The sequence below is a fragment of the Cololabis saira genome, chromosome 11 (genome assembly GCF_033807715.1).
Source record: "Cololabis saira isolate AMF1-May2022 chromosome 11, fColSai1.1, whole genome shotgun sequence".
In the NCBI taxonomy this organism is placed as follows: Eukaryota; Metazoa; Chordata; class Actinopteri; order Beloniformes; family Belonidae; genus Cololabis; species Cololabis saira.
In genome coordinates this window covers 8,111,058-8,127,054 of record NC_084597.1, presented here as the reverse complement: position 1 = coordinate 8,127,054, position 15,997 = coordinate 8,111,058, and the positions used below count along the sequence as shown (strand labels likewise).

Sequence of the window (15,997 nt, the reverse complement as noted above, 5' to 3'; positions counted from 1 at the left end):
GGTCTCTTCCACTATTCTGCAAGCCTCCCCTGAATGAGTCATCCAGCTGGTTCCTCATTGGACAAGACCATGCCATCCCGAGGGATTGCCTTGCAGAGGCAGAAAGGCCTTGCTTCCATTCACAGAAACACTGGTATGCAAGCCGACTATTTCATTCACATAAAAGACTAAATACTGCACGGCTGCGCTGGTCTTCTGCTCTTTTTTTTACTTTGCCTTTTTGCCTCCACTTCTGATTTTACGAGGGCCTGCCTGTTCATCCCTGCCTTTGTGTTTGCCTTTGTTTCTGAGGAGAGAAGGCAGACGTGCTCTTTTTTTTTTTTTCTTTTCCTCCCTTGCCAAGCAGGAAAGAGAGATATTGAGAGGGACTGCAGTGCGAAATCTGCAGCACAGTGAGAGCGGAAGCTGCTTATGAATGAGTGTCAGTCTTTCGGCTTTGCTAGATGCTCCTGAGGACATTTTATATGAATGTGTGCTTTCAGCTACCGGGGAGACAATGATGAGCTGCATTGCTGCTGGTTTTAAGGAGATTCTTGAGCTCTTTAGGTTATCCTTTTGGTTTCTTCAATGACTTATCTGCCTGAGAAACATGTTGTTCCCCGTGTGTGTGTATGTGTTTACGTGCATCATTCATGTATTTCAGCCAGGACTAGTTGCTGGGCATTCTTGTAAATCTGTTTCTGCTCTTTAGACGTTAGACAAATTTATTTTTTCTCGCGTTCTGTTGTAGATTTCTTAAAGAACATTTGGGTACAACTTGTCTCCAAATGATTTATTCTTAAAAAAAAACAGAGAAATTGCTTTATAATTTAAAAAAAAGAAGATATACCTGATTATAAATATTTCCTTAAACGGGAAGTGCAGTAAGAGATAGATTTTGGAAAACACAAATCTGTGATCCAGGAGTATCGTGCTACTATGATTAAATAACATGAGCTTTATTTTAAGACGTGTATTCGGTCATCCCAGCATCGTGTTGCGTTGTTACTGCATATGGCGACATAGTTAATTCTTATGACGATACATTTAGAGATGATATTCTTAAAAGAAATTGATGTTTTCTTTTTTTTCAGGGAGGTTTCAGCAGCTTGTCTGATTGTGTGGTTGTCATTTTAAATGGTTTTCACTAGTGATTGTTTTTCATGTATTGTCACCTCTGTGATTAGTCTCTGATGTGACATCCTTATGCCATAATTCTTAACAGATCACCAATTTTGCAGCATAAAATACAAAAAAGAAGAAAAAAAAAACGGGTTAGGGTTCAAGCACATTGTGAGGTCGTGTAGAAAAGCAAACAAACGGTAAACGGATATGAAAAATAAATAAGAGACACAGGAATTTAAGGATTGATTGGCTCTAGTGTTCTGTAAGTGGGAGTTTTTTTTCCTCTCTCTCCAACAGGAAGTGATTTGCAGTGTTCAGCAAGCCTTTTGTTGAGAAGGTTTTCTCAGTGAGTCATGCTTCAGCTCTGAGCCGTCAGCCAGGCAGCAGTCAGCAGAGAGTATTCGCTCTCCCTTCTCATTGTCTGTGATCATCACCAGCGTAAATAATTTTCTGTTGTTTTACTTTTTGGATTTTGATGCTTGAAATCAGAGGCGGCGGCAACATCATCATCGCCGCTGGAGAAGCTGCACCACAACACTGGCAGCCTTTTATCCGCTGCTTCAATGTTGGATTTCCAATGATTTGTGTCTGCATATTTTTCTGTGACTGATCGGACTGCAGCGTTGGATTTTAACTGAGTGCAGATTGGACTTTGGTGACAGCAGCAGCACCAGCTCAACACAACCACCACTCAATAGAGAAAATTGCAGTCAGGTGGCCCAGTGATTGCTGAGAGGCGTTTACTGCCTGTGCTGTACCGCCGCTGCTATGTTACTGGAGAGGGTAATCAGCACAGCTCAGCCACGTCTGCCAGCGCGCTTCTGAACGAGGCAGGCTGCGCGTGTTGGTTGGTGGAGAGAGGGGGAAAGAGCAAGAGAGACAAGGGTATGCTTCACCGTACCAAGTACAACCGCTTTAGGAATGAGTCAGTGACATCCGTAGATGAGCTTCTCCACGGCCTGTCCATGAACCCCAAGGTCTCGGCCGCCCCCCAGTCTGCAGACGAGACAGCTTACGCACCCCCGACCGAGGTTCAGCCCTCCACCGCCGTTCCCTCCAGAATCCCTGCCACCCATGGCTCTGACCACCTGGAAGATGGAGGCACCACCCTCTGCACGCTCATCAACAAGGTGTCCAGCCTGAAATTCAGCAACTCGGGAAGCCTGCTGGGAATCAAGGGTCTGCCCTCGGCCGTCAAAGACCTGGCTGTGTCCAAGCTGCAGGGGGGGGGGGGATCAGCCTCAGCCAGCTCCAGCGGCACGAGCCCCAGCGTGGCGACAACAGCAGCAGCAGCAGCAGCAGCAGCCTCCGGTGTGAGAGGCTCTCTGTGCAGCTTGGTCTCCCATTCAACCCCCTGCTCGCAGCTAGAACCGGCTGTCAGCATGAGCAAAAAGTGCAGGCTGGACGAACTCCTGCCAAGTGGGGAGGACTGGAATCCAGGTGGAGGTGGTGGACTGGTGAGCAAGCCTTCCAGGGGATGGCTACACTCAAACGACAAGATTTCTGGTCCAGGAATCACGTACGACGTGAAGGTTGGTAAACTCTCTGTGACCCTTTTTTTATTTTTATTTCTCTGTCATTCTCATTTGTCTCTTTTTTCCCTCAATGACTGGAGTTTAGCCAACTGAAAGGTGGATAAAAAGATGTAGTTTTACTTGTGCATCACAACATGCCCTTGAGTGGGCGTATGTAGGTTGGCTAGAGCAGAAGGCTGAACGAACGACTAGCAACCACAGAACAGACATTGAATAATTCAGGATATGGAGAAGGTCAACACCAGAGAAAAGTAGAGACAAAGCCCATGATCTCGACACGAAAACAATTGTGAAAAAACAGCAAAAATAATTAAATTCATAGGGTGTTTCTGTCTTGTGCATGCTGAGCTACTGCGTTATGCTTTTGTAACCATGGTGATGTGTTATTTCTGTACATTGTGCGCCTCTCTGAGATCTACAGCTGTATTAGTACCCTGAAAATACTGAATGAGGATAAAAGGCATGCAGTGCATGTTTATCTCATTGCAGTTGCATCTCCTCTCAATATTGTTCAGCAAGCTTACATCATTTAAGTTGGTGCACAACTGCAAGAGCTGTGAATGTCATCATGCCAGCAATGAGTCACTAGCATAGACGATGATGAGGTGTGAAATGAATTGAGTGAGAAGGAATAATTTTCACTGAAGCTATGAAAGAACAGTGTTTTTTTATTGTTGTTGTTTGAATAAAAGTATAGTCTTTTATTTAAGCAGCTCAGAAAACAAAAAGCTAAACTTAGAACATGGAGAAGAGTGAACATGCACAATGGGAAATGTGTGATTCCAGAGGAAGAAACACAGGTTGATGGCCATACTGTGACACCTACTACAGCTAGCCTGAATAAAGCCTGGGGTTTCTGTGACCAGCATGACATTCCATTAACAGCATTAAGGCAGAGCGCACTTATTTGTCTGGTCGATGCTGCTGAAAGCGTCCACTCTGCGAGAGGCGAATTGGGTCTGGTCTGTTCTCCCCCACCCCGGGTTTTTCCTGTGGTTTGTGTCCCGTGTGTATTGAATTCAACATGGTGTTTCTGCTCACAGCACTTTTAATTAATGTCATGTGGTCACTCCATGCACATCATGCACCATTACTCTAAAAGGACATCGACTGGCTGTGACATTGTTAACTCAGACTTTTATTCCTTCAAATCTGAACATTCATATTAGATTTGTTGTACGTGTATGTGTGGATTTGTTGTGGAAGCCTCCACATTCATAAGAAATGTTCAGAACTTTATTTTTTATATATATATATATATATATATATATATATATATATATATATATATATATATACACACACTAGGGATGGGCGGTATGGACTAAAAAATGTATCACGATAATTTCCGGCATTTATCCCGATAACGATAAGAATGACGATAAAAAAAATACCAATTCAACTCCACCTTTTCAACTATAAATCTATCACGCTCTCAGATCCGCCATGTTTGTTACACAAAAACATCATCAACGGGAATTTATCATTCTTTCTTTCTTTCTTTCTTTCTTTCTTTCTTTCTTTCTTTCTTTCTTTCTTTCTTTCTTTCTTTCTTTCTTTCTTTCTTTCTTTCTTTCTTTCTTTCTTTCTTTCTGGCTGGCTCATTTCCTTCCTTCCTTTCTTCCCTTCCTTCCTTCTTTCCTCCTGCTCTCTCCTTCGTTCTTCCCTTCCTCTTTTCTCCCTTCCTTCCTCCTTTCCTCGTTTCCTTCCTTCCTTCGTTCCTTCATTTTTTCCCTTCCTTCCTTCCTTCCTTCCTTCCTTCCTTCCTTCCTTCCTTCCTTCCTTCCTTCCTTCCTTCCTTCCTTCCTTCCTTCCTTCCTTCCTTCCTTCCTTCCTTTTATCGTTTTTACCGGGAGATGACAAATTCTTATCGTGAGCAAAATCATAGCAAAAAATCATCATAGCATAGCAAAAAATAAAAAATAGCGCTTAGCTCAAATATCCGAAAAATAAACTTAAATTTGCCATCATAGCAAAAATAAAAAGTAGTGCATTGCTCAAAACCCAAAATATAACAGTACAGAAGTTGGCAAACTTAATTTTCCATACCATAACGAGAAGTTACGTAATTTTTAAGTCTTTTAAGGCTGAATAGTGTACAACATGATTTGTATTTGTATGGTATTTGTTGATATTTACAGGACAGTTGTTCCAGATGTTCCAGATGTTCACCCCTTTGACAGATACACAGTGAATATATGTATATATATATATATATATATATATATATATATATATATATATATATATATATATATATATATATATATATATATATATATATATCAGTGTTTCCCCTAGAATTTCTTTCAGGCCCGGTGGTACCACCGAAAAAATCCTAAACAGACGAGGCGCGTGGGACGGCATATTGGACATGTAGCAATATAACAAAGTTTTACATTAAAAATCATTGTAGGCCTATATTGCTGAATGATATCACTTCAATGAAATAATAAGATTTAATCTAACCTTTAACCAAAGTGTCATGGGCCTGAAAGGTCTGACCCATATGAGCATTGAGCATCTTTTCTATATATTTCAGAGGGATCTCTATGAAAACCCTCTGGGATGGTCCTCTTTTAACGGCTGCTTGTGCTGACGGAATATGTGACAAAACATCCCTATTCACAATCGAGATTATATCAGTTATAAATAATTTAAACATTGTAGAAGATTTTTTTTCCCGTTTGGTTATAACAGAGTTACATGCATTTGACTGGGGAAAAAAATGAACCTTTAGTGGTTCTACTGGAAAGACAATCTATTGTCTGTGTTATTTTCATCATTATTGCTTACCAAAAAAAGAAACTCAATCAGAACAAAAATGTAAGCTAAACAACAAATTGGAAATTTACCATGGGGAGTGTGGTACAACCAAGGGCTGTATTTATGGTTATGAAGCCATTTGGGATCCCAGCCAGATGTTTAAATGCGTTGTTTTTTACTGGGTCACCAGTCGGACCGGTGTCAGCGACGGTAAAGGCTGATTTATGGTCCGCGGTACACCAACGCAGAGCCTACGCTCATACATGGCTGGCACTAGGACCCCGCGGGCGCCTGGTGTGTGGTCAGGCTGTGTTTTCCTTCATGCTTCCCTGCAGCGTCACATGCAAACACAAGCACACGGACCTGGCAGAAACATTTCTTTATATCATGTTGTCTGTCGCCCGCGATATTTTTTCTTTTATTTTTTTGGCTAGTTACAAACTCCATACATCCCATAATATATAATAATATGCCCGCGCTCTAAGCAGCGTTACTAGGCAACGAAGCAGGTTGACTCCCGTTGCAGAACAGCGCTGCAGAGGCTCCTAAACGTAAATGATATATATATATATATATATATATATATATATATATATATATATATATATATATATATATATATATATATATATATATATACATATTTGTTTGTTTGAATGTTTATTTTGGAACATTTGTAACCGAAAGGGTGTAGGTAGAAGAAAGGCTTATATATACCTACCCCTTTTACTGGTACATTGGTTACAGCAAATACAAAAGAGCAGAGCTCAAGACTTTGAAATGAATTATCAGTAAACTCAAATATCCTATCATAGCAAAATAAAGAAAGGCACAGAGCTCAAAACCCAAAATAAACTTACATTTCCCATCATAGCAAAAAATAAAAAATAGCGCTTAGCTCAAATATCCAAAAAATAAACTTAAATTTGCCATCATAGCAAAAATAAAAAAGTAGTGCATTGCTCAAAACCCAAAATATAACAGTACAGAAGTTGGCAAACTTAATTTTCCATACCATAACGAGAAATTACGTAATTTTTAAGTCTTTTAAGGCTGAATAGTGTACAACATGATTTGTATTTGTTGATATTTACAGGACAGTTGTTCCAGATGTGCACCCCTTTGACAGATACACAGTGATTTTTTACATTGGTTCGGGTCTTCGGTTTTTCAAATAATAAAGTTCCTCTCATGTTGTATCTGGTGTCCCACAGGACAGGAGCAGGAGTGGAGAAAAAAAAACCCCAACTAATTTAGAATTTCTTTTGTGCACAAAGTTTAAACTATAGTCATTACTATAGTCAACATTCGTACTCATTCATACATAATAATGGAGGTTGTTGTGTTTGTGGGGAGCAGCGATGGCATTAGGGGAGTGAATCGGGGACACCAGACCTCGACATGTCAATTATTGCTCCACACAAGTAAACAGTCAAGTTTTGCCAAGGCCTTTACTGAGTGTTACTCCTTCTTTGGAGCACAAATGTCTTGTCTTTTCTGTCTTTAACCCTTAGCCAATCAGATACCCTAACCTTTTAATTGTGAAAATGTTTCCCTTGTGAAATAATGTTCTCCTTGTTTGGTTATCTTTACTTAAATTCCCCCAACACCTCCAAAACTATTTCAAAGGAGCAGGAAGATTTGTCTCAGTGTGACAGAAGACTCTCCGTGTTTTACTTAGAATAGGCTTACTCCAACAATTTGTTTGATATATTTTTGGCCCCCGATGAATTTAGCTCTTCACACTCACTGTTCTAAATATGGACAACAATGACAACTGCAAATGTCATGTTGATGAAAAATATATTTGTTTGCACCAAGTTTCAGACTGCCCACAGGAGAGAGAAGGAGTTGTAAACTGGAATTTATGATTCCAACAACACTATTTATGAAAAGGAGTGGAAACGTTTGTGTGTAGGTATCAGTTTAGTTTACAGCCAGATCATGAATGTGATTCTGCTAACGATGGAAACTTGTCAGCACAAAATGTTCCTGGTCTGCGCCGTATTAATCAGAATAAGTGTGACGTCTGCAACGTTAACAGCTTGATGGGACTGAAGGAGATTCTATCTATCTATCTATCTATCTATCTATCTATCTATCTATCTATCTATCTATCTATCTATCTATCTATCTATCTATCTATCTATCTATCTATCTATCTATCTATCTATCTATCTATCTATCTATCTACAGAGGTGTCTTCAGTATTCACATTCATTACTCAGGTAGAAGTATAGTAGTATATATAGAGTTTAAAAATACTCCTGTAGAAGTTGAAATATCAACTCAAGTTTTTTACTCAAGTAAAAGTATAAAAGTACTAGTTTCAAAACTACTTAAAGTATAAAAGTAAAAGTAATATAAGGGGGAAAAAAGCAATTAAGGACAAAAGCCATTGAAAATGAATGTATCTTAGTATAATGTAAATATATTAAAGAACCATATATGTGTACTATTGAGCATTAACATGTGTTTCAGAGAGCAGGAGATATGATGATTAGTTGCCTATAAGTATTGTAATCGTGCAAAAAGTCAAACTTCAGAGGCATGTTATCATTTATCCTAACCTTTATTGGAATGTACATCCAAGTTTAGTTGCAGGAATCTGAGGGAACGGATGTAAGAACAAAACTGGACAAGAACATCTGAAACAACCACAACCAAATTCACTCTATCCGGATGGAGCAATTTAACTGGATAGTTTTTTTATTAAAGGCCGAAATGAAATAAAATAACGAAGCTGTTTTTAAAATGTAAGGAGTAAAAAGTACAGATAATTGCGTGAAAATGTAAGGAGTAAAAGTAAAAAGTCGTCTGAAAAATAATTACTCCAGTGAAGTATAGATAACCAAAATTTCTACTTAAGTAAGGTAACAAAGTATTTGTACTTCGTTACTTGACAGGTCTGGTTGAGAACATGCAGAATTATCTGAGTTTAAGTATTCCTCAGAGAAGCAAAGGCAATAGAGACTTTTCTAGCATTACTGCTAGCTTGTCTAACAAACACAAATATGAAGGAGTGGAATTCACTTCCTGATTATGTAACGCAACAGAAAAAAGTTTTAAAATGAAACTAAAAGATTATTATTCAACACACAATTTTAAGGATTCATATTTAATGGGGTTCTCATATTGTTGGGTCATGGCATTTTATTTATTTATTTCAGATCCCCATTAGTTGCTGCCTCAGCAGCCACTATTCTTCCTGGGGTCCAACAGTACAAATATACATTTCTATAAAACTTTTACAGTACAATATAAAATGTTAGTTAAACAGAATAAAACAAAGTAGATAACAAGTACAAAGAACAACAACTAAAACGAAAAACAAGACAAAAAAAAAACAAAAATAAAAACTAAAGATAATAATAATAAGCAGAAAACAATGAAAAAAAGAAAATGAATTTTCCTAAATGAAAAAAAACGAAAATGAAAAAAAACAAAACAAACAACAAATAACAACCAAAAACAGATAGATTAAAGATAAATCCAAGTACAACTAAAGATAAATAAGTTCATACTAAATTAGGCAAATACAAAAACAAAAACAAAGAAACGTATTTCAATAGAAGAAAATTTAAAAATAGTGAAAATAACCGGAAACGTCACAAAACCTCAGCAAAATAAAATACTAAGAATTGAAATTAAATGCAGAACAAGAAAATATGTTTATTTATATAACACCTAACTCAATTAAATCAATAAGCTAAAACCATTAGACACAATCTAAAACAACCAGTTTCTTTTGAACTTCCTTTCTTAGTTAGGCATCTTTGCAATGTAACAAAAGTATTCGTGATGATTCAATGTAGGAGCTTGTGTTGTATGTTTTGTTGTTTATATGTTTTGTATGTGTGAATTTTTGTGTTTCTGTATATATTTGTGAATGAGTATTTTTTCTGTTTGGTTTGTATTGTGTGTACACTGTATTGTCACTCATGAGAATATGAAGACCCCAGGAAGAATAGCTGCTGCTTTGCAAAAGCTAATGGGGATCTTAATAAAACAAACAAACAAACAAATAAAAAGAATAAATTGTAATACTGAAAGTGATGAGCTGAACTTTATTGATCAGCTGTTTTTAAAAGTGCTACTTACTCTTAAACAAGTGTCCCATGAAGTGTAAAACAGCAAAATCAGTGGCACTGATCAAATGTAGAGGAATAGTGTGACTGACATTATCCTAAATGAGACATTATTCCAATTATGGAGCTGAAATAAGCAAACATCTGAAGAAGAAAGTATCCCCTCCCACGGATCTAAGGTCTAAGATGCATTTATGATATAATGATTAAAAGCAGAAGCGGTGTATGAGAACCCACACGCCCTTTCTGCTTTTTATGAGAATTAAGGCCACTGCCAGTCTGCTTGTCAAATTAGCTTAATTAATTGTTTACCAGTAGACAGGACCCCACTATAAAAGCAGAAATAATAGTTTGTTGGAGCATTCAGGTGTGTTTTAACAAAATGCCAATGAGGAAAGATATCAGCAAGGATCTTGGAAGAGATACTGCTCTCCGTCAGTCTGGGCGGAGTTATTAGACTATTTCCAAACCATTAGAAGTCCGTCATTCTACAATGATAACGTTATTTACTCATGGAAGACATTAGACAATTGACAGTTGTCTCTGAAGTGGTTGCATGTTCACCCGAAGGTCACTCAAAGCACAAAGAAATTGTAAAAAAACCCCATACATCTCATATCTCATCACCTGGCCTTAATTAGTGCATTAAATTAAAAAAAATTGGCAACCGCGGGTCTCCTCGGCTGCCCGTGGGGGTGGGGGGGTGGAGCTTTGATAGGATTATTACACACACACACACACACACACACACACACACACACACACACATACATTAGGGGTGTAACGATACACTAATCTCACGATACGGTACGATACACGATATTGAGGTCACGATAACAATACGATACGATATTACAGCATTTTTTTAACAACCTTGAATGAGGAACATATGACTGGAAAAAAATGTCTTTTATTTGAAAGACACAAAATACAAAACAATGCTGTGTTTTCTCTATTGTTACAGTTTGTAATGCTTTATAAGTGTTTAAGTTTTAAAGAGAAAGCCAGGCCAACCATTTTCCACAAACTGAACTAAAAGTAAATGTCAGGTTTGCATTATGCATCTTCAGTTTCATACAAGTACAAATATTTAGCCACAAACTGAATAGTTTGTCTCATGTATGATTTTACTTTTTTCTTTCTAATTTAACAACTAAAATTAAATAAATAAATAAAAGTAGATAAATACATAAAATTTTACATCATAAAAAAAGATCCATTCATGCTCACCTTATAAGTGTAAGAGGAGATTTATTTTTGTTAAGGTTATTTTGGTAATTCAGGGTTCATTATTTTATAAATATATTCTTTATATTCTGATGTAAATCAGGGACTATAATGACACTAGTCAGTTTATCTGTAGTGATTAGTCTGTTTTAGATTGGGCGGAGTGATACGCCACAGTACGGCACTAGGTGCTGTGTTGGTGTTCTAAAATCCTACACTGTTGAGGGACATTAAAGTACACTGGAACTCAGCAGAAGTTGTCCCGTATTTATCCTACTCACGACCCGAAAAAGGTTTAATTTAATAAGGTAAGGCTTAACTCTACACCAGTCTTACATCAGTAAAAGTTCAGAGCTCAAAACGGGACCGTAAAACGGGACTAGTTTCTTCTGAGCAGAGTAAGATTTTGGTCGAGGTGCGGTCGCGGCCGCAGTCGCATGCGCGTTTCTAGCGGTTTCTATTGTGACGTTTTTGTATCGCGAAATTTCGTGGCATGATATATTGTTACACCCCTAACATACATACATATACATAGATATATATACACACACACACACACACACACAGCCACACAGACATATACATACTCACACACATACATACACATAGCCACACCGATATACGGTATATACACACACACACACACATACAGCCACTCAGACATACACACACACATATACACACACACACACACACACAGCCACACAGACATATACATACACGCACACACACACATAGACATACACATTGGCTTGTTCACCTGCATGCTTGCTCTGTAGTTTTTGGGGTTAGTCAATCGCGGTAGCTTAGCTCAGACTGTGATTGGATCTCGAGATTTGGGACGATTGCTGCTCCTGTTTTGGTCGGTTCCGTGTCGGTTTCGTGTTTTGTTTGTGGTTTTTGTTGCAGATTTCCAGTGCTCGGCGTGAGGCCTCCGTGTGTTCTTGCTTCCCGGTTTGGCAGCGGAAGTCACCCTCCCCCCAAACCCCCCCCCCCCCACTATATATGTATGTGTATGCGTATGAATGCGTATATATGTATATATATTAAATATAGTAACAATGCACATATATATGCCTTAGGTTTTTACCAGCATCGTATTAACCATTAATATGTGTGCAAAAAAAAGAAAAAAAAAATGATGACAGTACATTTAGAAAAGATTTCACCAGCGGGACAGTGTGTGTTGCCAGATGCTTCAAAACCTTTAGCGGACTTATAAGTGCGCTTAATCCAATGTGGCTAACAACAACATGCTACAAATAATTTGTTCAGGGCCAAATTTGTAATAAGCAGTGCTAGTTTTTGTTTATTTTTTACAGGCTTTTCTGTCTTGCTTTGCAGTATCTGGGCTGCCTGGAAGTTCTGCAGTCGATGAGATCCCTGGATTTCACGACAAGGTCACAAATAACAAGGTATGTTTACACATAATGAAGTTTACTAACCACAACGCTTGCTTTTAGGAGTTTGGAGACAAGCCAATATTTACATTACTAAAGCAGCGCTTGCTGATCTATCATGGAAGATTATTTAGAACCTAAAAAAGCAAATCAGTGCAACTCCATTGTAATTTACAAGTGTTTACTTTTTTTTTCCTTCCACACCCTTCAACAGTGTTGTTAACTAACGGAAACTGGGTCTGCCATGGGAAACGTGTTTTCATTGTTGAGTGTCCAATTTGCAAGATTATTGGGGTTTGCAAGTGCAAATTTAAAAGTTTTATGTTTCAAAATTTATATTTGGATGGAGTTTGTGTTCATAATTAAAGCTTGATTTATGTCTCTGTGTCACAACTCTGCAGAGTTAATATAAATGTCAAGCTACGGTGTAGGGTCCCCAACTACACCTACAGTAAACCATAGCTACACTGTTAGTTTTATACAGCAGCATGAATTACCATAAGTAATTGAGCCCATGACAAGTTTTTTTTTCAGTCAATAAGCTGCTGAAAAACTAGCATGAGCTGATTATGAATGTATTCAGACCAACGCAAAACATCTGCCTTGCTAGTCTGATGTGTACAAAGGTGTAGGTTTGATTGGACTTCATTTACTGAGCTCTGGGGTCTGGCTCCAAAAATCACGTCAATCTCCATTGGCCCAATGTTAAAAGTTCCAAACTTTCAGAGGTGGACAGAGTACTCGACCCCAGTACTTGAGTAAGAGTACAAATACTACTGGTCAAAATTTACTCCGTTACAAGTAAAAGTAGCTCAGTCAAAATATTACTCGAGTAAGAGTAGAAAAGTACTTGCTTTTAAAGGTACTTAAGTATCCAAAAGTAAATGCTTTTAAATTTACTTTAAGTAAAAGTAAGAGTAAGAGTAAATTTCTTATTTTCCACATCAGTAAATTACTATATTTTTTCTAAATTAATTTAACTTGTAAATGTCTGTGGTTTGTCTGTGCCCTCGTTTTTTACTTGGTCGAACTCAAACATTGAGTTAAGATACGGCCAAGGATTTTGTGAAAGTCCCTGCTCCGAGTCCGGCTCATTATCAGACTCAGACGACTCAGTGGATTGTCTTTCTTCTCCTGACGCAGGCGTAGCCATTGTTGCAGCTCTGTCTTGACTTGTTGCGGCTCTGTCTTGACTTGTTGCGGCTCTGTCTTCACTTGTTGCGGCTCTGTCTTGACAAACGCAGGCTACTTTGGCGGTATCGTTTTGAGGAGGCTTGACGTATTTCCGCTTTCCGTACATCCCAGTGGAGAGCGTGCACTGTGATAGGTCTCCTCCTTTGACAAAAACAGCTTGTGTCCAATAGGATTTTAGGGAAGAAGAAAAAAGAGCAGACCTGAAAGTAACGAGTACTTTTCAGCCTTCCTAGAAATTTACTCGAATATTTGTCTTGGAAATGTATTCAAGTAAGAGTAATAAGTACCAAAGAAATCTAATACTCAAGTAAAGTACAAATCCTCTGGATATGTACTTAAGTACAGTACTCAAGTAAATTTACTCCGTTACTGTCCACCACTGCCAACTTTGCACCAGAAATAAACATATTTATAGAAATGGTGAAAGGCAGTTTTAACCATTTCTGTCCCAGTTAAACTGGACATCCATGACAGCTGTAAGAGGTATGCATTTTTTTGTACCACATCAAGTACAAACAAGAGGGAAAAAAGCCTCTTTTGCCTATTCTTATGTCGCCTTAAGAGCGTGCATTATCATCATCTCCTCCACTGTTGCCACATTTGCAGAAATTGCTTCTTCTTATTGTCTTTTTGGGCAGTTGCAAATCACTTTGTAATGGTGAATTTCCACTACCATCATGAAAATGATGTCAAAACGTGGAAGTGAACCCTGGACTCAGCGATGCCCACTAGTGGGTGAATTGACTAACATTCAAGGAAATGTAAAAGATGCTTGAGCGTGTGAAGGTGGTGATGTATGACAATGCTTGAAACAGACGTGCCTATTTACGTACGTAAGCGAGCATGAATGGGGCTTAATATCCAATAACTGTCATAATTTTAGCTGCTCAGCACTGTCTTTGCTTTGTAGCTGTGAATAAAGATTGCTCGTTTTTCTTAATTTAGAGATAATGTGTTTTAATGTGCAGTGAATTGTACAAACAGACTGCTGTGACTGGTTGAAGCAGGAAACCTTTGGTAAGCATGCGTCAATAATCGACTGCAGTCTTGCAGTCGCTTCAGACACGTGGCTTGGACACAGCTGGGTCTTGGCTGCTCCTCCAGCCCACCCATCCTCCAGGTAGCCTGGCCTTTTGGATTGACTAACCTTGCTGAGAACCAGCTGTGACATTCTTTGATGTCACCAAAGGTTTTAACAAAAAATGCTGCTGAATAGTCTGTTTCCAGGGTAATATTATATCATCAAAGGTTATCTGTAAAACACCATATATTGAAACACATGATTTGGAATAAGATTATTCTTTATGCCACATAAACGGAGACAAAGCAGCAACAAGTATTTCTAAACTCATTTACCAATGTGCAGTGAGGCAAAGGCCAGCTGTGAATCAGTTTGTGTCATGTTTACTTTCCTGCTTGACTTCCTGAAGTTTGTATCATTAGCTCAAAAATCTACAGCAGTGACCCCTCTTGCAGTGTACCCTCGCCACCACAATGATGGAGAAAAAATACCTCTATTTTTAGGCTTGCTGGATTTTATTTTATTTATTACACATGGAAATTTACGACGGAGTATTAGGGCCAAACTAAGACAAAAAAAATGGAAATTACGAGAATAAAGTCATAATAATACCAGAATAAAGTCGTAATATTTTGAGAATAAAGTCGTAATATTTTGAGAATAAAGTCGTAAGATTACGAGAATAAAGTCGTAACATTACGAGAATAAAGTCGTAATATTAAATATATTATAAATATATAAATATAACTTCACAAGATGCTCAATATTCCTCATTTTAACACATGGAGAAGATGCTCTTCCTGTTAGAGTTCTCATAAATTAACACTTTATTCATATAAATTACGACTTTATTCTCGTAATATTACGACTTTATTCTCGTAATGTTACGACTTTATTCTCGTAATATTACGACTTTATTCTCGTAATTCTACGACTTTATTCTCGTAATATTACATTATTCTCGTAATATTATGACTTTATTCTCATAATATTACGACATTATTCTCATAATATTACGACTTTATTCTATTACGACTTTATTCTCGCAACATTATGACTTTATTCTCGTAATTTTACGACTTTATTCTCATTATATTATGACTTTATTCTCGTAATTTCCTATATTTTTTTTTGTCTTAGTTTGGCCCTAATACTCCGTCGTAGAAATTAAATTATGACAGTGTAAAAGAAAAGGATGCATTATTTACCAAAGAAAAAAACCTGCTAATACAAATAACGGTGAGATACCATGCAATCAGCCCAATGTGGACTTGGAGTTTCAAGAGGAATTATAGTAAAGGAGATGCAATTTTCAACTCACAGGATATACATGTAGTTAGTTCTTTATTTTTTTTTCCAGTTTTCAATAATGGATTTTAACGGAGGCAGGGAGACCCCTTCTCCTTATACCACCAGACTCCCTGTGAGCAGCGAGCTGCCCTCTTTATGGCCCCACCCTAATGACATTAATTGGTCTTACAATAGTTATTAATAATTAATAAAGAAAAAGACTTAGCAAAACGAATAATCAAAATGAATCAATCTAAACGGAGCACCACCTGACTTATCAGGAAAATAATAACTGAACAGCAAAATCAGTCTCAAAGTAGCTGTTATTCCATACATGCAGCCTGTTGCCAGGGGTGGCGTTACAGAATAACA

The 15,997-nt window shown here is 37.8% G+C and overlaps 1 protein-coding gene across 1 annotated transcript in view; it reads left to right on the top strand.

The window, feature by feature from the left end:
- Positions 1-289: 289 nt before the first annotated feature.
- Positions 290-15,997, top strand: part of shc3 (SHC (Src homology 2 domain containing) transforming protein 3) — a 50,086-nt gene continuing 34,378 nt past the window's right edge. The window contains exons 1-2 of the mRNA XM_061733255.1: positions 290-2,636; positions 12,065-12,135. Of these exons, the coding sequence (XP_061589239.1) occupies positions 1,992-2,636; positions 12,065-12,135 (716 nt within the window). The 5' untranslated portion in view covers positions 290-1,991. The remainder of the gene's footprint in view (positions 2,637-12,064; positions 12,136-15,997) is intronic.